Source organism: Fistularia commersonii, chromosome 23 (assembly GCF_037954325.1).
Source record: "Fistularia commersonii isolate RoL2024-O1a breed Wild chromosome 23, RoL_Fcom_v1.0, whole genome shotgun sequence".
NCBI lineage: Eukaryota > Metazoa > Chordata > Actinopteri > Syngnathiformes > Fistulariidae > Fistularia > Fistularia commersonii.
In genome coordinates, this window is record NC_141306.1 from 8,912,262 (window position 1) to 8,936,929 (window position 24,668).

The following is a 24,668-nucleotide window of genomic DNA, read 5'->3' on the forward strand; positions in this document are numbered from 1 at the left end:
AGGTCATGGAGGGCACAATTCCTGTTTAAGGACAAAGGTCATTTGTGCTCAGGCATGTCTGGCTGACTTCATGTGAGTTGTCAAAATAACGTAGTTATAATATATTTAGAATACATAGGTATGAATATAGAGAGAAAACTCTCAGCATTAACTGTTGTATGTCGATATGAGACGAAACGGTTCGGGTTCCCTCAGTGCGGCGTGAACGGTCGTATGCTTCCGTATGTGGCCTTCTGATGAACTGGCGATCGATCGGTGATCGTGATTGGCCGGTCCAGGGTGAACAACGCCTCCGCCCAATGACGGCCGGGATGGGCTCCGGCACCCCGACAACCCTGAGAGCAGGACAGGCAGTTTAGTTGACCCTCATATAATGTTAAGGGTCAATTTGACCCATTGGGTCAATGGGTGAAATGGGTCAAATTGACCCTTAACATAATATGAGGGTTAATGAATGAATGAGTGAACTTTTCAGCCAATGGCACTCAAACTCTGTGCCTCTTTTTTATCCACCGGTGCAGGAGAAGAACTCCTTCCTGAACTACAACGTGTCCTGCATCCTCACCATGCCTCAGTACATGAGGCAGGGCTACGGAAAGATGCTCATAGACTTCAGTGAGTACCCTCACACATCGTCCGCCATCTCCTCCAAAAACCATTCGTCTCCCGCTAAAAGTTTCCGGTCCACTCCTTCAGGTTATCTGCTGTCCAAGGTGGAGGAGAAGGTGGGCTCCCCCGAGAGGCCCCTGTCTGACCTGGGCCTCATCAGCTACCGCAGCTATTGGAAGGAGGTGCTGCTGCGCTACCTCAACAACTTCCAGGGGAAGGAAATCTCCATCAAAGGTCAGAACCGGAGGTTTGCGTTGTCATTTGCCACGATTTATGGCTCGGATGATGTTAGACGGTCACTGGCCATCAAGACTCGAGCCCCGTCTTTTACTTCCGCCAAATGAAGCCCAAGTATTTTGTTGTTTTTGTCCCAAAGCGAAAGCAGGAAATAATAGCTTGCCATCGCATTAGCTGTCAGAGCGGACGGGTCGCAGTAACGCGGCGTTCTCTCCCCGCGCCTCGTTCTTTTCTCCTCGCCTCGACTACCCGGGGGTGATTTCATTTTGAATACGGTTTCGACCCGCCAATGACTCCTCGGTCGTCGTCTCGGAGGCGTCCTCGCCGTGCCGTCGCCGTCCCTCCGCCCATGGCTATGGAAATCAGCGTCACAATGCCGGTATTGTCATCATTCAGAAGACCTGATCAGTTTCATCGACGCCGCACGGTGTGCTCTTCTTTTGTGTGGCTGTTTCAAGCCGCAGCTATTCAGTCAAACAAAGATGAGTCGGCATGGCGCCGCAGCGTTTAGCGCCGCCGGCTAACAGCAAGAAGGTCCCCTGTTGGATTCCGACAGGGGGGCCATTCTTAGTGGGGTCTCCGTGTTCCTGAGAATCTAAATTGTCCAGATGTGTGAATGAGAGAGTGAATGGTCTTCTTCTTTTCTTTGGCTGCTCCCTCCAGGGGTCGCCACAGTGAATCAACCTCCTCCGTCTAACCCTGCTCTCTGTATCCTCTTCTGTCACACCAACTAACTTTGTGTCCTCTTTTTCCTCAAATCTTATCTTTGGTCTTCCTCTAGTCCCCCTGCCCGGCAGTTCCAACCTCAGCATCCGTCTACCAATATATTCAATATTCGTTCCTGTACATGACCCAACCATCTCAGTGCGGCTTCTCTGACCTTTATCTTGAAAACATCGAACATGCGCTGCCCCTCTGATGGACTCATTCCTCTCCTTTCCAGAGCATTCCTCCGCCTGGTCCCTGCTCTCACTACAGATCACATTGTCATCTGCAAACATCATGGTCTATGGAGATTCCTGTCTAACCCCATCTGTCAGCCTGTCCATCACCACTGCAAAGAAAGGGTTCAGAGCTGACCCCTGAATTAGCCCCGTCTCCACCTCGACTTCTCTGTTGCACCTACAGCACACCTCATCTCTGTCTCACATCAAGCATACATGTCTTGCGCCAGTCTAACATACTTCTCCGCCACTCCATACTTCCTCGTACAGTATCATAGCTGTGCGGCCCCTGTGATTGACTGGCGACCGGTCCAGGGTGAGCCCCGCCTCTCGCCCAAAGATAGCTGGGATAAGAACTGGTTATTCCTGCGCTCCTTTTTAATTTAGGGTATGACTTGAATAGCTAAGAGGGAGAACCGCTTTTGGATCCAGATGTGTCTTGTGTCTCCGCCGCCGGTCAGCTGAATCTGTGATGATAAATTACAAATCACAAATCCCTTGATTGTGAAAAGGGAAATATTCCACAAAAGAGTTTTATTCGTGATGCCACATTATCATCATTCGGCTTTTAACGTATTTCGATGTCATTATATCTGCCACGCCTCCTCCTTCAGAGTTCTAACAATACACGACACACAAGTTTGACCCGCCGCCCTCGAAGCTGATTAAAAACCTCTCGACTTCTCAGAAACTAATTCCGCGTTCTCCCGCCTCTGACCCGCCACCCCTCACGTGCGTCCGCAGAGATCAGCCAGGAGACGGCGGTGAACCCCGTGGACATCGTGAGCACTCTGCAGTCTCTCCAGATGCTCAAGTACTGGAAGGGAAAACACTTGGTCTTAAAGAGACAGGTAAAAGCAGCCGCCGGGTCCACGTGGAATGGACGCACCGATCCCGGAGTTTTGGTGTTGCTAAGAAACCTGCCATTTGTTTCTTTTCCCCCTTCGAAGGATCTCATCGACGACTGGAAAGCCAAGGAGACCAAACGCGGCAACGGCAAAACCATTGACCCCACAGCCTTAAAATGGACGCCGCCCAAAGGGACATAGAGGACTTTCCTCTCACGTTCACACTCTCAGACAGATCCACTGGCATGCACACAGACCGTGAGTGAAAAAAAAAACAAACAAACAAACAAACCCCTCGTGCACGCTGTTAGACGACGCGACGGCGGCGCGTCAGGACGCATTGCTCTGGGCCCAGCAGCCACTGTCATGGCGCCGATGAGCGTCTTCACCCCACGACTGGAACCGCCTGACCGTTGGTGACCGGCGACGTCTCTGAGCCTGGCAGACGCAGCTGCTCCCGGATCCCCGCTTAAAATCTCAGCTGATGCACAAAACACCGGACAACCGCCATCAAAGTGGAGCTAGTTGCACCTCCTGGGCGAGCACGTAGCTCCCGCGCTATAATCCAACGCCGCGTGACTGAAACCGACTTTTCCCCAAGGCATCGTCCATCCCAAGGATGAGCAGACGAGTAATAACGCCGCTTACGACACACGGGGCTAAATAGAAACAGCGCGGGGTCGTTAGCGCTCCGAGACGCCAGACGCGTCCGCTAATCCAATCCGCCGCCCGCCAATTCATCCGGTCCCGGAGACGGTGAACACAACATCGCGGCCGGTTACTCACGCAACACATTTCGGGGGGGGGTGAGGGGGCTGATGTCGACCAGCCGCTCACGATTAAACGTCGGCAGAGCTCGACCTGGGCCGTGATTAAGCGGTCGGATCGTCGATGGAACGCACGCGCTCCCGACGGCTAACGCTGCGTTTTAGTTCCCGCGCCGTCAGGTAAACGCTGACAGTGGCTGTTTGAACTCAGAGCAAACTCCCCACCTCACTCCCCTCACCTCCCACAGCCCACGCATGTCCAGGACGGGAGTCTGCAGCTGCCACTGGCCGCGTCACGTCTCTTATCTTTGTATCTTAAATGCGGACGTTTTCGAGACGGCGGGAGATTCGGGCGTTTTATTCACGCCTGGATAGAAAAATCCAGCCTGCAAAACAAATCGGGTCGGAGGGGGTCAGTTTCTCACGCCGTTTTACGTTCACTCTACCTCTTCAGGCTTTCACCCCCCCGTACGAACCCCACCATGTGTTAGACGAGTGTGTTCTCTTGTTTTTTTTTTAAATATTTTTACTAGATAACTCCAAATATGCTATTTATATAATTCTACGATGTGAACCGCGTAGATCCTAACGTAGAGTATGTAGGTTGTAGCGCTGGCTTCCAATGTGAATAGGAATATTAGATTTGTATTTTTTTTGACCTGAATGTCGACTTTCTCTGGAAAAGGTACGGTTGTTTCGTTGTTTGTCTTTCCATTGGTCTTCAGGCTTTTTGTTTCTCTGTTCTCTAGAAGCTACCCGCCAAACACCCTCTGGTGAGATGGGTGGGGTTAGCCTAGCTTAGCATTAAGACAGCTAAAAACCGCTATATCTCTATATTAAACAGAGATATTCAAAAGGGTTTAGGTGAAAACAACAGAACACTGACCTCCCACTTTTTAAAAGGGATCCATAAACACGCAGGTGGTTCACTGGGAACCCTAAATTACAAGAAGGAGAGTGAATGGTCGCACGTTTATATTACACGTGAACGAAAGAGTGAATGATTGTATGTCTTGATGAATTACGGATGAGCGAGTGGATGTTTTGTCTGCGTCTGTATGGATGGAGCGGGTGAATGGTTGCATGCCTCTATATGTGGCCCTGTTATTATTGTTAGGGTGAACTCTCGGATTGGCTCCTCGTGACCCTCAGCGCGAGATAAGGGGTACGGATGATACCCTTGATGAATAAATGAATGATTGCAATAATCACCTTGAACAATCGACTGCGGGCGGTAATAATTCTATTTATTATTTTTATCTTTAAAGCGACGTTTCAACAAAGTTCACTCACAAAATTATTTAAAGGGATTCAACAAGTGGGGATCAAACCATTTGTCCCTGCGGGGACGTCGGGGGTCGGATGATTCCCGTCATATTTCTGTATACGTTCGATATTCGACGCTTTTTACACAGTCCGTCAATTTTTGTTTTGCCTTTTTTCAAGAGCTTTGTCTTTAAACGCCCTCGAGCCTGGAGAGGAACGGGGAACGCGGACTGAGCCACCTAACCGGACAGGAAATGATGCCGGACGCCTTGAAACCTTTCCCCCCCTCCCTTTGCAAGCCTGAAATCAACACCAGCCTTTTCTGTTCACGGGTTGCCGCTCATCCCATCCTCCCACCAGCTGCAACTTTTTAAGTGCACCAACCAGAAAGTGCTTTTCTGGACCCCCCAAAAAAACAAAACACCAGCGTCGAGGATGTTTGTTTAAGAAGACGACCGGGGAAATTATGTTCCTGGATGCACCGTTGAGATGTGCTGCTTTCAGTGCCTCTGAATGAGGGATGATGGGCGTTTTCTCATGTCCACCCCACACACACACACACACACACACACACACACACACGCCACATAACATGAATGTAACATGTTTTTCGGACGGGAAAAACAAAACTAAATCCCTAAATTAAATCTGAATGAATATAAGAACCCTTGGATTGTGTGAAACGTCGTTTCCGCATCCAGACGGGAAAGTTCCCTCCGAGCCAGTGGCAGCTGTGGACGCACGCCGGTTCTTAGCAAATCTGAGTAGATCCCCCCCCCCGAAAACAAGACCCGCCGGCCGTCTGCTGTAATAACCCAGCACCCTGAAGGCCCCTTCTCCACCTCGCCCCCCCTGCCGCTCCTTATTTACACCCCCCCGTCCCCACAGAGCAGCGTCAGCCAGTAGCCTAGCGTCGATATGTAGCTCAGTTGTGCTTTTGTACTCGCTCCCGCCTCTTCCTCCTTCCTCTTCTTCAATAAACCTGAACTGCTTAAAGAGCTCTGTGTTGTTGTTGAAATGAACCCCAGCGGTGATTTAACATATATATATATATAACCTTCCCCATCCCTCGATTTGCAGTTCCGAGAAGGAAAACCTCCCGAGGTGGCTTTTGTCCAGTGCTAAAGAGCTTCTGAATGACATTATATTCTTTTCATTTATGAGCATCATTGTGCACATTATAACGTTCATATGATTACTCCTACATATTTAATATCGTTAATTCAAGGGAACATGTGGAGTCTCTGGTTTGGACTGGCTTTTACATGCTATTTTTTTTCTTTGATTAAAAAAGAAAGATGTTTTAAATTATAATCGAATTAATTTCCCCATGGATTTTGCTTCGAAAAGAGCCGCACCCTTGTTGGATTCCAACAGGTGGGCCTTTTTGTGTGGAGTCTTCATGTTCTCCCCGTGACTTTCAATCCAGGTTCTCCGGTTTTCTCCCGGGAGCCAAAACACGGAGGTTCTTCGGAAAAACTGGATTATCCGGACGTGTGAATGAACGAATTGTATGTTTCTATGATGCGAGAAGCAGAAGGTGATTGGTTGTCTGTGAGGTGCGAATGAGTGCGTGAATGGCTAAAATTGAGAATGCATGAGTAAATTCCCAACTTTTTTTTGTTGAAATTAGCAGTAAATCCCTTAAAAATGTAAAAATGACATCTAGGTATTCAGTGAATATATTGGGCCGCTGCCTGGACCAAACAGCATCATGTCAACATGTATTTCCTTAAGGCACCGTAAGATCGCGCACATCTTTGCGTGGCTAAATAACTAAATAAAAAAGTGTTCAAACGAGTAATTTCAGGACCGGACGCCAGAATCTTATCGACACCAACCGGCACTCAGCAGTTACCCTCTTTAATTTATCACAAATGAGTTGGAATTTAATTTGTCCCAGCGCAGCCCCTATCAGGGCCAGATGGAAAACCTTATATCCTGATAATCTCTCCCTAAATGCAGTCATAAGTGTGTTTTATTCATTCATAAAGCTCTTATTGGTCTCTCCCTCTCACCTCCTCACACCCATGGCACGTTGCTTTGTCTTTGTCCGCGGCCGATTGGATTACCACGCCTGTTGTGGGGAATTTCTGCAAAAAAAAAAAAAATTTCCAGCGTGCACCTGCAGCTTTCTTAAGCAGACGGGATCGATGTTAACTTGAGATGTAAGGGGCATCTTCCAATCTCTTCCAGACTTAAAACCCGTCTTTTGGAAAAAAATGTATCGTTACTGCTAAGCTAACTCCTAGCTATGGTACCATAGGCTTACTCTGCTAAGGCATATCCCATGATGCACCCCGCTAATATCCCTTTATCACGGTATGATAGCGATCTTTTGGCTTTTTCTTTGGGCTCTCTCATCTTGCAGGTTCCCAGGGAGGGTGGCTAGATCTGCAGCTTCTTGCTAGGCGTCCTCTGTTGGTGTTTATGAATATTAAAGATGATGATTGTACCGTATCTGCTATTAGCATGTAACCTTTAGCGCTACTAGGGGTATCGTAGCCCTTTATGCCTCGACCGCACTCTCTGGTCGAGCCTGGATCTGCCCGAGCTTTCTAAATAAACCAAATCGCTCTACGTTTGACGACATGAATCGTCCCTTTTACACCCCCCAAGAAAAAGTTGAAGACAAGAAAAACACTTGTTTGTTTCAATGTTATGAGTTTTTACTTGCTTTTGAAATGAAACGGCGGTCACGGTGTGTCTTTCGGAGACACGCTCACACGGACGGGTTGAAAAACGACTAGAGCTTCAGGGAACGTAGGCTTTTGGCGGCGGGGTCGGTCCCCTGGTTTTGCGGCTCCTGGTTTTTTGGAGGGGGGGGGGGGGAACCCCGCCGCTTGCTGCAGATCGGCGGTGTCGGCGTGGGCGACGTGGGAAGGGAAGGGGGGGGGGGGGCGTCGGACGAACAGCCCTGACGGTAGAATCGGTGTCTCGGCCGCGGAGGAATTTTGCTCCCCGCTCCTTGTCTTTAGTAAGAGTCGGAGTTCCACTCCTCCTCCACATCTGGAGAGCAAAAGGTGGGAGAAGGTGACCGGAGCTGTTTGACTTACAGGCGGGAAAACAAGACGCGAGCAGATGAATTACCTTCACCTAAACTCCTTCTGCCCATGAGGCCAACGAACATCTCCCCCTTGTTTCCTGGGAAACCAACACAAATATTAATGACGGTCGGGGATCCACTTTCAAGCCGGATGGGAATCCGCTATACTCACTTTTCCTGCCAAGTCTCACCGGCTGAGAAACCCCTGAAAGGCAGCAAAGAGCGCAATGAGCCAAATACAAGGAAGTATTGGCGGGAGTGTGTGTTCCAGTACCTGAGCTCCTCCCCATCAAACCGTGGAACTGCTGCGCTTTGGACCGCTTGATAAGTTCTGCCAGCCTCAGTGTTATTCCTCTCTCTAATGGGTAGCCCTGCACACACACACACACACACACACACACACACAGACACACATATGCAGTGATGAGTCTGTTTGGCTTCAGCGGTTGTTGCATTGTACTTACATTTCCGTCGGGTGATTTTCACCCACACAGTTCTTCTCATGTGATTTTCATTGTGTTGCCATTGTGTTTTATGGGTCCTTTGGTAGCTTCAGGCTGCTCGCTGATGTTATTAATTGTATGTTTGTTTCCCTCCTCCCATCGGCCCATTTATAAATTGATGAAAACTGTAATTTATCCAGGATATTGTGTTGGGTAAAATATACCCAACATTAGTGATGGTGTTACTTATTTTACCGTTAGTGTTCAAGGGTTAAAGGAGCAGTCCGACCCAAATTGGACGATACGAAGTGTTTATATTTATGACGTCGGTCCACTCGAGAGGTTTTTTTTATAGAGTTCGGCTCCACCGATTTACACTTTGTGTCCTCCTGGAACACCTGGTACCTGTTATTTTTCTTCCTCTTCGTCTTCGGTGGAGCTATCTGTGGTGCTGAAGCACCTAATCTCACACTCTTCCCTTTGCATCCCCAAATATTTTGCATTTTATATCTATCTATCTAGCTATATATATATATATATATATATATATATATATATGTGTGTGTGTGTGTGTGTGTGTGTGTGTGTGTGAATTAATTACAAGGTGTACACCCTGCAAATAATTGTCCATCATATTTTGACCCGCTGAGAATTATCCCAATTTCTTTTTTTCCCTTTTTCTTTAAGTTCCTGAATCATCTCTTCATTTTTAGTCTCACTTAGACGTGACGAGACACAAGGAACAATCACCCGATCATGTGGCATTTATTGATCGTCATTTGTCGAAATGAATAACCAATGTTGAATATTGATGTGAATTAGCCAGCCAGACGTCTAATGGCAGAGATAATGATAATAATAATAAATAATAATAATAATAATAATAAATTGCATTTGAGGTGCCTGACTGGACATGCAAAGACACCTTACAGACATATGTAATAAAAGTGGTAAAAAAAATAATATAGAGGGGTGAAGTTGTTTTTCACTCTCTGCAGCGCAGTTATATATTATAAATGATTAATAACCACGTTGTTTATCTTAGGGGGGTGTAATTAACCTTTGGCATCAGTCAGTTCTGTTATCATCAGATTAAGTAATTAATTGGATGCTGTGCAATTGCCTTTTTAAATTAGAGTTTAACATATCTCGCAGAGGGAAGGGTCTCGGTGTACCGAAGTGCATTTGGGAAGTAATAGAAACGAGACCGGCTGTATATCTCCGCTTTAAAGTGTGAGCGGGGGGTTTCTATAACACTGGAGGAACTCGACAAGAAGGTTAAACGTCCAAATCTGTTGTAACTACAATGTAATAACCGTCGTATAATCAATTTCCTTTAAATCACAAGTTAAATTCCCCCGCCATTTGATTTTGAAGCTTTCTATTTTAGGGCATTTCTCTCTTACCTGCCAGTCCTGGCCGTCCTCGTCCTCGCCGGCCAGCGCTCCCAGAGCCTGAGCCAGCACGACCAGCAGCACCACCGCGAACCTCAGAGCCTCCATCCTCTGCCGGATGCGCAGGAGGCGACTGGAGACGGAGACGGTCGGGAGAGACGCCCGCGGCTCTCACACATGCAGTGAAGAGTCACTTTCGAAGGGAGGGAGAGAGAGAGAGAGAGATGGCCAAATGTTTCTGTAGTTGGTTGTTTGTTCATCCACTGCGCCCTTTTGCGTGGCGATACTGGAGCCGGCGTCCGTGTGTGCGCTTATAAACCCAAACAACCCCCCCTTCGCCCTCCACCCCCTCCCGGCTCCTCCCAGAGCCGTCGGCCCCACATCAGGGAGGGCCTATCCTGAAGATTTGTGGCTCCCCGCAGAAGGTACGAGGTGGCCGTGTTCGCCCGCCGGGGCCGCGGGGACTCGGTGGCCCCGTAATTTACTTTTTTTGAATCCGTCCGGGTGGAGCTGTGTGGATCTTCTGGCTGTGGGAGGTGACTAATGGGGTGTCAAACGGGATGCGTCGCCTGAAACCACCTGCTTCCAGAGTCCATTGTCCTGAAACATGAGGAGGCAGGACGTCTCCTGGGCTAACATCGGCGTGGAGACCAGACAGAGTGTGTGTGTGTGTGTGTGTGTTAAATTTGTGCCTGGGTGATCGTGACAACTCCCACTTTCTATTGTTTCTCCTCCGATCGTCTCCATGAAAGTGGTTGTGACAAAGTCCAGGGGTGATCTTTGCTGTTTTTCTTGATTTTTTTCTGATTTTCCTAAACCGACCTTGACCTCTACAAGAAATGTCGTTCATTCATTCATCATCTCTAACACTTATCCTGCATTTAGGGTCACAGGGGTGTGAGGCGTGGGAGTGGGGCTTCGTGTAGAGACATACAACTATTCACCTTCTCATTCACACATCATATAAAGAAATAAAACAATTCACCCTTTCATTCACAAAACAAACATTCACATGCGACATTGAGACATGCAGCTATTCACCCTCTCATTCACATTATATAGAGACACACATTCACTAATAATGGCAATAATTGTGAATAACTTCTTGTGGATGACAGGAAATAAGCCGTCAGTGATCAGTGTTGTGATTGATTGACGGAAGACGCTCCCTTCTCTTGAATTTAACTCCGAATGCAGCAAAGAAAACAAGACCGGGTTGGAAACTAGACAGGATTTAACAGTTTACAAGCAGGACTCTCACAGGTATTCACAATTCTCTGCTCCTTTGGCGAATCAAACCATTGTGTTTGGATGCGTGTTGATCGTTGTAGCTTTTAGAAGGCCAGAGGAGTCAAATAAATGTTAAAAATTTGATTTTTAGTACAAAATGGCCGTTACTTCAACAACAACGTGCTGCTCGAGTTTACAGGCAAATAAGGATTTGATATGTCTGCCGTATAAAACAGAAAATTATGACATGCAGTAAAAAATTAGCATAACCCGCGCCTTGCTGCCAGCCGAGAGAAGAGCGAAGTAAACAAGCTGCGAATCTCCAGCCGCCGCAAATCAAACCCAATGCCGGGAAACAAGAAAACTGTTGGAGATAGCAGGTTTTATTTTTGGTGGGACGTTTTCTAGCAGCGAAACGGTTCTGAAAGATAATATCATCAGAAGAAGGTGATGAGACGTATGCTATTGGCTAGCATGCTAGCTATTTGAGCGCTGCAAAGAATGTAAAGTCTTATGTTTTTTATGCTAGTTTTTTCTGAAACCGTCGTCTAACTCCATTTAAGTAGTCAGCCAAACAAAACAGTCGGTAAATACTACTTTCATCGCTCAACGGACAAGATCGCATTCATATGGTTCAGATGCAGCAGCAGAGAAGGTTAGCCATGGCTGCTAGCAGTAGTTAGCATCAATTAGCAGCAAAGTGTCTCAGGGTTTGGAGACGAATTTGCTCTTAGAAAGGCAGTAAAGGGAAAATAAAGGGCTGTGTTTACTGTGAGCGACCATTAGCTGCTTTTGCACTGTAGGAACTTTTTGCAACTCCGAGAACCTTTTGGGGAACGAGGCCATCCCATTTTCATCGTCCCCGGTCCGTTGTTATTTTCTTGCGACGAAATGGACAGAAACGGCGAGAAACGGACCGACGAAGACATCCGTGCCTTTCTGGCCACAGAGAGGTTACCACGCCTTGCAGATGAACGTAAACATTTTGGCCAAAATTATTCCAGAGCGAGCTAACGGTTGGGTTCTTTACACGGCAAAGAAGTGCAGGGAGAAAATAAAAATACTTCAATCTGTGCGATAATCCATGGTTATTAAACCTGCCATTTAGAACCTGAACACTGTGGCTTGTTGAGCCGCATTTTGTAATAACGGTGCATTTTGTAATAAACATCCAAAATGTAATAACTTTATCATTTCATTTTGTAATAAAGCCGTATTCTGTAATAAATTGCCGCATTTTGTGATAAACTGCCCTGACGCATTTTGTAATAAGTTATTACATATTGAGCAGATTATTACAAAATGCACTTGCACCTTTTTTTTTCTCTAGGAAATTTAATAACATGGAATTTATAGAATATTCTCTGTTAATGCAACCCTTGAATAGTGTACTGATAGTAATTGTTAAGTACCGCTACTAGGCTAATACAGTGATACTAATAATAGGCCTTGCTTTTACAAAAGTAAAATAAAATACAATTAACAAATAAACTATACTTTAGAATTGTTATTACATAATGCGCCATGTTATTACATTTCCTAGAGAATAAAAAAAGTTGCAAGTGCATTTTGTAATAATCTGCTTAATATGTAATAACTTATTACATAATGCGGCAAAATTTATTACAAAATGGGTTGGGGCAGTTTTTTACAAAATGCGGCAGTTTATCACAAAATGCGGCTTTATTACAAAATGAAATGAAAAAGTTATTACATTTTGAACGTTTATTACAAAATGCAACGTTATCACAAAATGCGGCTCAACAGGCTTCTTAAAAGGTTTCCATGGAGGATCCTGATTTGGTCCCCTCTAAGTGTGTGTTTATATCCATCTGAATCGCTACATGTTAATATCAAAGTAATAATTTAGATCTTGTTCTAATACTTTGACCCAGTCCAAGAACAAATCGCCGACACCTGCACGGTAACGCTCTCGCTCCCGCTTTCGGAGCAGAGCCCGATCCCTGTCCGTGTTTCGTGTCACCAGGGCGCCTTGCGTCGGCGTTTCTGGCCGCGATTCGATTTGACGGTGTGATGCATTCGCACTTGCGTGATCATGCAGGTGCGCAGCGGGGGGAAGCCGCGCTAACAGCCTCCGACAAGACTTCATGGATAGTTACCAGACAAACAGAACACCAGGGGAGCTCAATCGCGTTTTTTTTTACACATTTGGCGTATCTGTCGTTCTCGTGACTCACGTGCAACGCGTGTTGCGCCCGGACGCCGGGCCGCTCTTGCTTTCTCACTATTTGTCTCTTTAACTCCATTTTGCAGCTCCGCTGAATAGAAAGCAACCTGGGACAACGTTCAAATGAAAATATGCACAGGCAGAACAACGTTAATGTGAAGTTGAAGAGTACGGCTGCGGTTCAAAAATAAAACTATATTTTTTTTTATTTATTTATTTATTTTTTTTTTTTTTTTTAATGGTTATACAATTTCCCACTATTATTTATTATTTTTATGTTTTACTTGAAACTCTGGCACAACAATATCCTTCGGGATGAATAAAGTTGTTCTTATTCTTATTCTTATTCTTATTATCAGATTATTTTCAGGGACGTTTGTGGAGTTCCCGTTAGCTTACCGCTGGTGTCCACGTCATCGGTCGGCGTTCTGTCGATCGCCGCGTGATGCGGCTGCAGATTCACGCTCGGCGTTGGATGCTCCTCACTAAAGGTGAGTCAAACGCACTTGTCTAATTTCTTCGCTGATACCCCAGTGCACAATCTGAGAAGCCCTGCGTGCATGTGTCAGATACATAATGGCAGCCTCGTGGCGTCAAAACAGATTTGAAAATGGCCCCGATCATCCGCTCCGTTTGTCGCGCCTCGAAGACCCACTGTTCGGCGGGGATATTTTGCCATCTTGTTCCGCAACCTCCCGCCACAGGTGAACCCTTCGCGGAAGGGCATCGGCTTCCAGACCCGTTTTCCGAAAATAACGGGGAAGTCCGCCATCTTTGAGGTCGCGACGACGAAACGGCGGTTCATTGAAGCATCCTGCACTTTATTCTAATGACACGCTTCGGTCCGTCTATTCTGGCAATCAAGACCTATTGAGAGTCTGATCTGGAGAGCTGCCTTGTAATGAATCTTTTGATGCAAAATGTAAAAAGAGATATGTAAAATATGAACAATGTAATCATATATTCTAGTGCGGTAGAGAGACACTCTGCAGTCTGGGTTCTATAAAATGATAATAATACCTTAACCGGATTAAGTAGAGCATATTCCCAAAAACAGGGCGATACGTTGGGTTGTTGGATTCTGACCGTGGGGCCGTTTTGCGTGGATTCTTCATGTTCTCCCCAAAAGCAGGAGATCCTACATTGGTCAGATGTGCAATTCTGGAATGGTTGTACGTGCAGTATAAGTGGAATACAAATGAATGAATGGATGAATTAATGAATGAATTCCTCCAAACAAGAAGGACAAAACAACAATATTCTAAGGCAGGGGTGGGCAATTATTTTGTGGCTGGCGGGCCACATTTCTTTTTTGATTTTTATGCGCAGGGCAACTAGGTAATTGAACAAAATGAAAAATTTCATTGAAAATTTAAATTTTTTACCATTTTATTTCAACATCAAAATCGTTAATGATCATATGAATGTACCGACCTTGTATGGCATGTAATCATCCATACAAAATTAAACAAAAGAAAAAAAATAAGGAGCGTCCAAATTTAATATTGATTGAAGATACTTATTAAAATATTCAAAGAAAATAGTTTGGCCGGCCGGATAAAAAAGCAAAACGGTCCGGATGTGACTCGCGGGCCTTCAAATGCCCAGGTAAGTTCTAAGGTAAACAAGCCTTAAGTCATAGTTAAGTTATGCCTTAAGTTATTTCCCTTTAAATCTTTACAGCTCCTCTGGAAAACCTGAAGTCATCGGGTTATATCGACCCTGCGAGTCAGCAAACAATCTTTACGGCACGAGCGATTTTGGCTCTTTGTCACCTCACCTAAATGACGAAGAGGCCTCGTAAAAAAAAAAAAAAAAAAAAAAAAGGGAGAGAACGGAAGCGGCTCTAGTTGTGAAACATTATCATGTTATTCAAATGATTTGAAATACTTCACCGAACCGTCACAGAACGAGGTTTTTTAGAGGTCTGTCTGTTCCAAACCCACGTTACCTTCACCCAGAAACGCTCGCGGCGTTCTGGCCTCTATGTGACGCCGTAGCGCCGCGTGGCCCGCAGAGCCGCATCACCCGGCCACTGACTCAGTTGTGTTTGGGCGTTCTGCCGTGATGATCGAGTCACACACGTAATTGTTGGAAAGAATGCTTGCATTGAAAGCGTTCCCGGTGCTGCCGGAGAGGCGACAGCGTGGATCCCTTTGGGGTAAAATTAGTATTTCCAGTTGTGAGGAAGGATGAGATGATACTCGGAGTTCCTTCGCATTGATTCCGTCCGATAACACAATGAAAAGAATGGCAGTGAAATGGCGGTGGAATTTTAAAGGAAACTAAAAATCTCCTCAGATCCTGTCATTCATTCATCCATTCGTCATCTACACCAGGGGTCCCCAAACTTTTTCCTGCGAGGGCCAAATAACTTTTTGGACCAGTTTGTAACAAAAAGTGTGACGATCGCAGAGGTGTGTAAACATAAACATTTATTATTTCCAGAAATCCGCACGTAACCAAAAATGAACCCTTTTTGGGATCTTGACAAAAAAAAAACAAAAAAAAAAACAGAATAAATAATAACGTTATTCATGAAATAAATAACACTATTTATAAAATAAATAATAACCAAATAACCCTTTTCACAGAAAAAGAAGACCAAGGAACGTTAACTCTCTTGTAGACACAACTGTTTGCAGCTCTCTTTTCAAATTCACTGTGAAAACCAGAAAGCAAGCAGGCGATGAAACCCAACTGATACCAACACAACACATTTCACTACCAGGATTTTATTCCAGTAGATTTCATTATGATTCTATTTGTTTGTACTTAGAATGGCTCATTCAAGTCAGAAAAGTAAGATTACCAATGTATGTTCAGCCGATGAGACGGTGAGACGCGGCCGTCATACTAGGAGCTCCGTCAGTCGTGATGCTAACAAGCTTTGACCAGTCCAGGTTCAACTCTAAAGACAAAAAAGTCACATTCTTTAGTCTTCTGCTGCAGCTGGGTTTATACATTACCCCCAATTTCTTCAATGCATCTTGTGATTGTAGTCGCCGACAGACTCGCGACATTAAAAAGACATTTTTCTTCTTGGGACACACATCCTCCGCGACAGCATTCAAACGTTTCTTGACAAATTCTCCATCGGTGAAAGGTTTAGCTCTGCTCACTACCCTGCTCCGCTGAGCTAACTTTTTAGCTTTTAGAGTTTGTCTCCTTGCGTTTGGCCTTGCAAGTTATCATACTTGTCTTTGTGAGGAGATCCATGGTGTCGGCGTAGATTGTATTCTTTGAATACAGCCGCTGTCTCTTGACAGATGAGACAAACAGCCTTTTCTTTGATTTGAGCAAAAAAATAATCATTTGTCCACCGCAGGTTAAATACCCTGCATTCGGAATCTATTTTTCTCTTACCTAATCTTTTTGCCGTTATTCCGCGTTATTTGACCGGGGCGTTTCCAGGATATTTACGTTTGAGGAAGGGGTTTCAGATAAGACGCACACTGCATAAGGGTGGAATAGAACATTACGTTCTATGCATGTACAAATCACGATGAAATGAATGGCCAGAATGAAAAAAAGTATAATAATGCAACTCTGGTATTGTTCAGGGGCCGGGCAAAAAAGTGGAGGTGGGTCATATCAGGCCCCGGGGCCGTAGTTTGGGGACCTTAAATGAATGAGCCGTCAGTTAGCGGTGAGCTAACGGTGAACTCTAGATTGCATTAAAAGCGACTATGTATAGCACTGCTCTGCATTGTTGTTAATTGTGCTATTATTAAATACATGCTAATCCACTTTCGAAGCGCTATTTAATTTCGCAGCCATCATCTAAATGTTTAGCCAGATGTAATCCGATCCGTTGCCAAAATGTTTTTTTTTTTTTTTTTTTTTCAAAATGTTAACGACATTGGAGATGATGTGTATTTTAAGAGAGAGACGCCGACAAGTCCTCGCCGAGGGGGGCTAAACGGATTTGGCTCTGAGTCATTCACGGGCCGATCGACAGAGACACCGCAGCATCCTGCAGCAGCATCTGGTTGCTCGGAAAGGATAACCCGACAGAAACACACCCCTGCACGCGTAGGTTTTGCGTCACGAGACCAGCAGATCCGAGCCGGACCTTTAAACTTTGAGGCCTGTTGAGCCGCATTTTGGAATAACGGTGCATTTTGTAATAAACGTCCAAAATGTAATAACTTTTTCATTTCATTTTGTAATAAAGCAGCGTTTTTTAATAAACTGCAGCATTTTGGAATAAACTGCCCCAATGCATTTTGTAATCAATTTTGCCGCATTATCTAATAAGTTATTACATTTTGAGAAGATTATTACAAAATGCACTTGCAACATTTTTATTCTCCAAGAAATTTAATAACATGGAATTTATAGAATATTCTCTGTTAATGCAACCTTTGAATAGTGTACTGATAGTAATTGCTAAGTACTGCTACTAGGCTAATACAGTGATACTAATAATAGGCCTAGCTTTTACAAATACTTTAAAGTAAAATAGAATACAATTAACAAACAAATAAACTATGCTTTAGAATTGTTATTACATAATGCACCATGTTATTACATTTCCTAGAGAATAAAAAAGTTGCAAGTGCATTTTGTAATGCACTTCTCAATATGTTATAACTTATTACATAATGCGGCAAAATTTATTACAAAATGCGTCGGGGGAGTTTATTACAAAAGGCACCAGTTTATTACAAAATGCGGCTTTATTACAAAATGAAATAAAAAAGTTATTACATTTTGGAAGTTTATTACAAAATGCACTGTTATTAAAAAATGCAGCTCAACAGGCTCTTTGCGCGGCGGGCGCTAGCCGTATATGGCTCTTCCGGTGACGGCATGTGGCTCTCAGACAATTTTGAGTTGAAAAAAAAAAATCAGTTTGGAACCTGTGATATTTCTTCACAATACTGTCTCATTTTAAAGTAAACAGAAATTAGTTTTGAAGATAAATTTCACGGGTCGCCCGTCGGTCGGGCCGGGAACCGATGGCTCCCGAGCACGTCCGGGTCGTTGCAAAGGTGAAGAAATCGGAAAAGATGGCGAAAAGTATAAAAGACGATGATGCGCGGACACAGGAATTTGCATTTGGATGTGCACGTTTAATATGCAATGATAAAATCGCATCGATGAAACGGTCAAATATAAAGCGGCACTTCGAACAAAACCATGCAGCACCAGAGGTCGCATTAAAAGTAATACATATTTAATCTATTATAATTTAAAAATACTATATGGTTCTTAATGACATATATTTAGAATTATTTGGCTTATATGGCTCTCCCAGACAAAAAGGTTTAGCGGGTGATATGTGGATTCATCCGCCTGTACGTTGCAAGGGACGCACATGTTGGTAAATAGAAACGTGGCAAAGAGAGCCAACCAGTCAGAAACCCAGGAAATTCTCTCGGAAATGTAATAACATAGTGCATTATGTAATAACAATTCTAAAGCATAGTTTATTTGTTTGTTTGTTAATTGTATTTTATTTTGTATTTGTAGAAGCCAGGCCTATTATGAGTATCACTGTATTATTCTAGTAGCAGTACTTAGCAATTACTATCAGTACACTATTCAAAAGTTGCATTAACAGAGAATATTCCATAAATTCCATGTTATTACATTTCCTAGAGAATTTAAAAGTTGCAAGTGCATTTTGTAATAATCTTCTCAATATGTAATAACTTATTACATAATGCGGCAAAATTTATTACAAAATGCGTTGCGACAGTTTATTACAAAATGCGGCTTTTTACAAAATGAAATGAAAAAGTTATTACATTTTGGACGTTTATTACAAAATGCACCGTTATTACAAAATGCGGCTCAACAGGGCCACCTGTCGGAATCAAATAAAAGAACCTTCCTTCTGTAGCGCAGTGGAAGAGCTCATCATCAAGTGTTTTAAGCTTAAAACCTTTCTTTTGCAGAAAACGCTAGGCTAGCCCCAGCTTATGGATCCATGTCTCACCATCAATGCATGAAGGTAATCTCATATCTTCTCCCGAGTCCTCAGGCTCTCTCATTTTCCACGGTACGTGGCGTGATCTACTGCGGCATCTCACCGCGATTGTTATTTCTTTTATGAATATTAAAGCTATTATCGTACCATGTCAGCTATTAGCATGTTACTGTTAGTGCTACAGGCATTTGGAGAAATAGATGATCAGTGCCTGACCCTGCAGGTTTTCGTAGTCCTTCCGTTTGTATCGTCCTCTCGTTCCTTCAAGGCAAAAGGCCGCGCCACAATGAGGGGTTGGGTTTCTGTCAATCATCTTGAAGAATGCAGTCCAGACCTGCTCTGCATGGAAAGTGTCAGGAGGACGACTGGGTTTTGATTTAAAATATAATCAGTTTTGAATTAATTGAGATTTGTGCAGAGATGGAACGGAAACGGGAAACGGCGAGTAGCGACATTATTGCATCATTGCATTCCCGTAAAATCCGGGATCACATAGTGCTCTTGCGAATATCAGAGGGTTTTCAAAAAAAAAAAAAAAAAAGACAGGAATGCTCTGTTCCTTGGTTTTCAAAGGCACAATAGAAAACGGCATCGTCGATTATTTATTCATTTCCGGCAACAACAATGCTCCCAAAAAAAAAAATCCGGCAGCAGCCGGCGAGATACCTTTGAGGAACGGAAAACACGTAATGACGGCAAACACTTCGGCACTGGCTGACTTCTGGAGTACATCTAGCTTCCAGGTGGGAGCGGACGACGGTCCTGTGAGTGATGCGGGACCAGGAAAAACCCAAACAAACATCTCCCCCTCTGTTTGCCACTCCAATCAACAAATAAATAAATGAACCAATCGATTGATCAATTGCCCCGTATCCACTTGGATGCGCTGGCGAGATGCAGAACTTCTTATTTCCTAAAGGCGTGATCCGAGCTACTTTCCTGAGCTGCGTGTAAACAGTGATATTGTCTTGGCATCGACTGTTTGGGGATATTTTCTGTAAATTGCAAACAGGATAAGAAACGCTTGCATCCATGCAACGAATTTTATTGATTTTTTTAACGCAATCAATATGTGTCTGATACGCTCTGATAAGGAAGTAGCTTGTTTTTTGGCTTTTTTTTTTTTTTTGGTGTATTTCCTCAGTGTATTTCCTCAATCGTACGTTCGTTGTTTCTTCGCAGTGACTCCTGTGACCCATCCGCACTTAAATCAGTCCGACCGCCAGGGGAGCACTGTTTGCTAAACTAAATAAGCAACATCATTCTAGATGTCAGCCTTGAAGAAAAGAAACCCGGCGGGGGGACAAACGAACACGGCGAGGTTTTTCCGTTTCGGGAGAAAATTCTCCCGGACGTGTTGCAACCGCGTCCAGCATTCAGAGGTTTAAAGATAAGCCAATCAAACCGCAAGCTGGAATTTATTATATTTATAAATGCACGGCAGTTAGCTCTTCCGCCTCAAAGCAAGCAGGTTGGATTCCGACGGTGAGCCCTTCCGTGTGGAGTTTGCGTGTTCCCCCTCGTGTCTGCTCGGGGTTTCTAAAACAGTCCAAATTATGCAGTAGGTTCATTCGAGACTCTAAATCGTTCAGACGTGTGAAAGAAATGATCATTTGTTGTACGTCTGTCTGATATCTTTCTATGTGACATGTGGATGAGAGTGAACGGTCGTATGTGCCCACATGTGGTTCTGTAGTCGACTGCCGAGCCGTCCGGGGTCGACTTCACCTCCCGCGACCCTGAGTTCCAGGATAGGCGGTATCGATGACGAATGAATGAATCTTAAAGTCTCTATGGGTGATCTGATGTATCCCAAGCACATGAGTACTAAAGAAGTCTCTGGGGAAACAAGTGCAGTACAACAACCATCAAGTAAGTGAGTGGTACCGACAGTAATTCATAAAAAATAAACCGCATTACTGCATTCATTTTTTAATTTGGTTCTGTATCCTTACAAAGTGGCCTTCCTGCGCTTTTTCCATGTATCACTGGTCTCAATTTATTAACATAGAACCGTGTTGTCTTATCATCATGGGATTGCACATTGTCTGTTTGGACGCCGAGGTGCGTAAATTGAATCCCGAGACTCGTCTGCGGATCATCACCAGACCGCAGCGCTAGGCAGGGAGAGAAAATGAAATGTCTGTAATTGACAGACTCCAGAGCAACACCCCCTCGGTTCTTAGGTGTCGCCACCGTGGCTCTTGGTTTCTGACATTGTCAAAAAAAAAAAAAAATAGAAAAACAAATATATATATGTATATATATATATAAAAGAGAGAGAGTATATATATATTTATACATATATATACTCTATCTCTTTCTCTCTCTCTCTCTCTCTCTCTCTATATATATATATATATATATATATATAAAAAAATCACAAGAACATATGAATATATATCCATATATAAAAGTCTCAGCTCCCAACAATACACCAGGGCTCTGACAAAAATAAATAAATAATAATAATAATAATAGTAGATAATAGTAATAATAATAATTCATATATATATATGTATATATTTATATCTATATATATAAAAGAGAGAGAATATAGATAGATATACTCTATCTCTCTCTCTTTCTCTCTCTGTATATATATGCATATATATAAAAGTTTATATGTATATATAAATATATATATTTATACATATATATATATATATATAAAAGTTTATATGTATACATCAAAGTTTCTGTAACACCAACTGCACATGCAAAAGTCACAAAAATCCACAAAAAACAAACTTTTCAATCATGAATTCCATTTACCACCAGTACTTGGCGAGCTGTATCTCAGCTCCCAACAACACACCAGGGCTTTTACAAAATATATATGCATATCTATATATATATATATATATAGATATGCATATGCGTAAACAGTATATTCTCAGGTTTCCATTCCTAATCAACATTCAACATTCAGCTTCTCGACCCGGAAATTTTGCACGCACGTCGGGGATGTATGCATTTGTTTTGCATTCCTCCTGCTTAAAAAAAATTTACTGAACAATCACCTCTGCAAGTTTCATTGCCGGGTACGTCTCAGCTGAAATCCCCTCCGTTGAGCAGCATCGGCGCATGTAATGAATGCTTCTAGTAAACATGGCTGGATGCCTTCACCCGCCTCTTAATTAGATCACTCAATCATTTGCTGAAAGAGACCGTTCCCTCGCTGGAGGGTTTGTGTGAATGTGTGTGTTTGCGTCGCCAGAACAAAAAGAATACAGCTTTTGCACAGCTGACCGGGCCGCGGCTGTGAATGTGAGATTCTGTTTTCGCCCGTAACCCGGGTACCATCTTTGCACATCTGGCCTTCTTACCCGAGGGTTCTTGCACTTGTCATGTCCCTGACCTGCATGCTACGTCGCTGTGGACTCAAAATCAAACACGCGGCTCCAAGTTTTTGGAAGAATTGTACAAAGTCTGTATTGAAGTGCCTAAAATTTGGTTTTGGAAACAATTAGGAGCAGGTTTAGAGAGGTAAGATTTGTCTTTAATAGGATTGCACAGGCTTTATATATCAGGAGTTGGCAGCCTTTTCCACTCAAGAAGCCATTTGGATCCCACAGTTAAGAAAACCCCAGGAGCCACACAACCCTTTTGAAATTTAAAATGAATTACCACGACACATAACTTTTTTTTTTTTTGTTTTTATTTGTTGCCTTGATGCTATGCGTAAACAAAATATGTATTAAAATCAAAGCAAATTAAAAGAAAGCAAAATTACATTTCTGCATGCATCAAAACATTTTGAATTCGGAAAAAAAAGACATTGGGTTGAAGGTTACTTTTAAGTAAAATACTTATTTGAATCCTTCTTGTATTTATGAAAAAAAAAAAAAAAAACAGAACTTAAATTATCCACTGGCAGCAAACCAAAAATGCTGTCCTCACTTATCCTTTTACTGGCGCGTGCAGTTGCTTATTAAGAGCAACAAAACATTTTTAACACGTTTTATTCAGATGTTAAAAGATTAAACAAACTAAAATAAAAACACATTTTAATTAAATACTCGTCCTTTTTAAAAGCCACGGGGAGCCGCATCAGAGGGACCAAAGAGCAGCGGGTTGCCGACCCCTGATATGTACTGTGGAGTAAAAAGGTATTCAGTCAGCCACCAATTGAGTAATTTTCATCATAGCTACACTTCAACTATGAGAGACTGAATGCGAAAAAAAAATCCAGAAAATCACATGATCTGATTTTTAAAGAATTTATTTGCAAATTATGGTGGAAAATAAGTATTTGGTCAAGAGCAAAAGTTGATCTCAATACTTTTTTATATACCCTTTGTTGGCTATGACAGAGGTCCAATGTTTTATGTAAGTCTTCACAAGGTTTTCACACATTGTTGCTGGTATTTTGGCCCGTTCCTCCATGCAGATCTTCTCTACAATGTTTTGGGGCTGTCGCTGGGCAACACAGATTTTCAATTCCCAAAGATTTTCACCGGGACCTTGAAATGCTTCTTACAAAGCCACTCCGTCATTGCCCGGGTGGCGCGTTTGGGATCATTGTCACTCTGAAAGACCCAACCACGTTTCATCTTCAATGTCCTTGCTGATGGAAGGAGGTTTTCTCTCAAAATGTCATAATACATAGCCCCGTTCAGTTTTTCTTTTCCGCAATCTGCCGTCCTGGTCCCTTTGCAGAAAAACAGCCCCAAAGCACGATGTTTCCACCGCCATGCTTCACAGCAGGTACGGAGTTATTCGAATAAAACTCAGCATTCTTTCTCCTCCAAAAACGACAAATTGAGTTTTTTACCAAACATTCGCCCGATCCTCTTCTTGATCATCCAAATGGACATGTACTGTCTTAAGCAGGGGGACGCGTCTGACACTGCAGGATTTGGGTTCCTGGCGGCGTAGCATGTTACTGATGGTAGCCTTTGTTTCTCTGGTCCCAGATCTCTGCAGGTCGTTCACTAGGTCCCCCCGCATGGTTCTGGGATTTTTGCTCGCTGTTCTTGTGATCATTTTGACCCCACCGAGTGGGGATCTTGCGTGGAGCCCCAGATCGTGTGAGATTACCAATGGTCTTGTATGTTTTCCGTTTTCTAATAATTGCTCCCACAGTTGATTTCTTCACATCAAGTTGCTTACCTATTGCAGAGTCAGTCTTCCCAGCCTGGTGCAGGTCTACAGTTTTGTTACTGGTGTCCTTTAACACTTCTTTGGTCTCAGCCATAGCGGTATTTGGAGTGTGACTGTTTGAGGTTGTGGACAGGCGTCTTTTATTCCTATAACATGTTCAAACAGGTGCCATTAGTACAGGTAATGTATGGAGGACTCTTACAAAAGAAGTTAGCCAGAAATCTTGCTTGTTTGTAGGTGACCAAATACTTATTTTCCACCATAATTTGTAAATAAATTCTTCAAAAATCAGATAATGTGATTTTCTGGATGTTTTTTCCGCATTCTATCTCTCATAGTTGAAGTGTTGCTATGATGAAAATTGCAGGTCTCTATTGTCTTTTTAAGTGGGAGAACTTGCACAACTGGTGGCTGACTAAATACTTTTTTTACCCCACTAAATATTAGGAATATCGGATTGGGATTGGAGGAAAAAAAAGCACAGCTCATTTCGGTGCGGCGCCCTGGATCTCCTGCACGGAACAGATAACGACTTTCTTCTTTTTCCGCAAAATTGCACACAGGTTTCATTTGCTAGGTGGCGCTCAGTTTTATTTTTCACAGAGGCCAAGGATGGAGACAGAGCGTACACAGGCGGGCACTTTAAACGTTT

The 24,668-nt window shown here is 43.5% G+C and overlaps 2 protein-coding genes across 8 annotated transcripts in view; one reads left to right on the forward strand and one right to left on the reverse strand.

The window, feature by feature from the left end:
- Positions 1–5,082, forward strand: part of LOC147220970 (histone acetyltransferase KAT7-like) — an 18,681-nt gene extending 13,599 nt beyond the window's left edge. For 4 of the 7 annotated variants that reach the window (XM_086170242.1, XM_086170244.1, XM_086170241.1 and 1 more), the window contains exons 12-15: positions 522–615; positions 697–843; positions 2,535–2,641; positions 2,741–2,897. In XM_086170242.1, coding sequence (XP_086026368.1) covers positions 522–615; positions 697–843; positions 2,535–2,641; positions 2,741–2,839 — 447 coding nt within the window. In that variant the 3' untranslated portion in view covers positions 2,840–2,897. Of the gene's footprint in view, positions 1–521; positions 616–696; positions 844–1,789; positions 2,495–2,534; positions 2,642–2,740; positions 2,898–4,851 lie in introns of those variants that run through there. The other 3 variants (XR_015107915.1, XR_015107916.1, XM_086170245.1) reach the window with 2 other exon arrangements.
- A 2,272-nt stretch (positions 5,083–7,354) lies between these two features.
- LOC147220971 (uncharacterized) lies at positions 7,355–9,824 on the reverse strand. The gene is made up of 5 exons (XM_086170786.1): positions 9,567–9,824; positions 7,992–8,088; positions 7,890–7,922; positions 7,762–7,815; positions 7,355–7,680 (listed from the first exon to the last, which is right to left on the reverse strand). The coding sequence occupies exons 1-5, from the start codon at positions 9,660–9,662 to the stop codon at positions 7,646–7,648; spliced, it is 315 nt and encodes a 104-aa protein (XP_086026912.1). The 5' UTR covers positions 9,663–9,824; the 3' UTR covers positions 7,355–7,645.
- Between the last annotated feature and the right edge of the window lie 14,844 nt (positions 9,825–24,668).

Excerpts from the sequence above, each read along its gene's own strand:
- LOC147220971 (XM_086170786.1), bottom strand. The coding sequence starts at position 9,662 with ATGGAGGCTCTGAGGTTCGCGGTGGTGCTGCTGGTCGTGCTGGCTCAG. Across the intron at positions 7,923-7,991 it reads TTTGATGGGGAGGAGCTCAG|GGGTTTCTCAGCCGGTGAGA; the intron begins GTACTGGAACAC and ends GCTGCCTTTCAG. Across the intron at positions 7,816-7,889 it reads GGTGAGACTTGGCAGGAAAA|GAAACAAGGGGGAGATGTTC; the intron begins GTGAGTATAGCG and ends TTGGTTTCCCAG.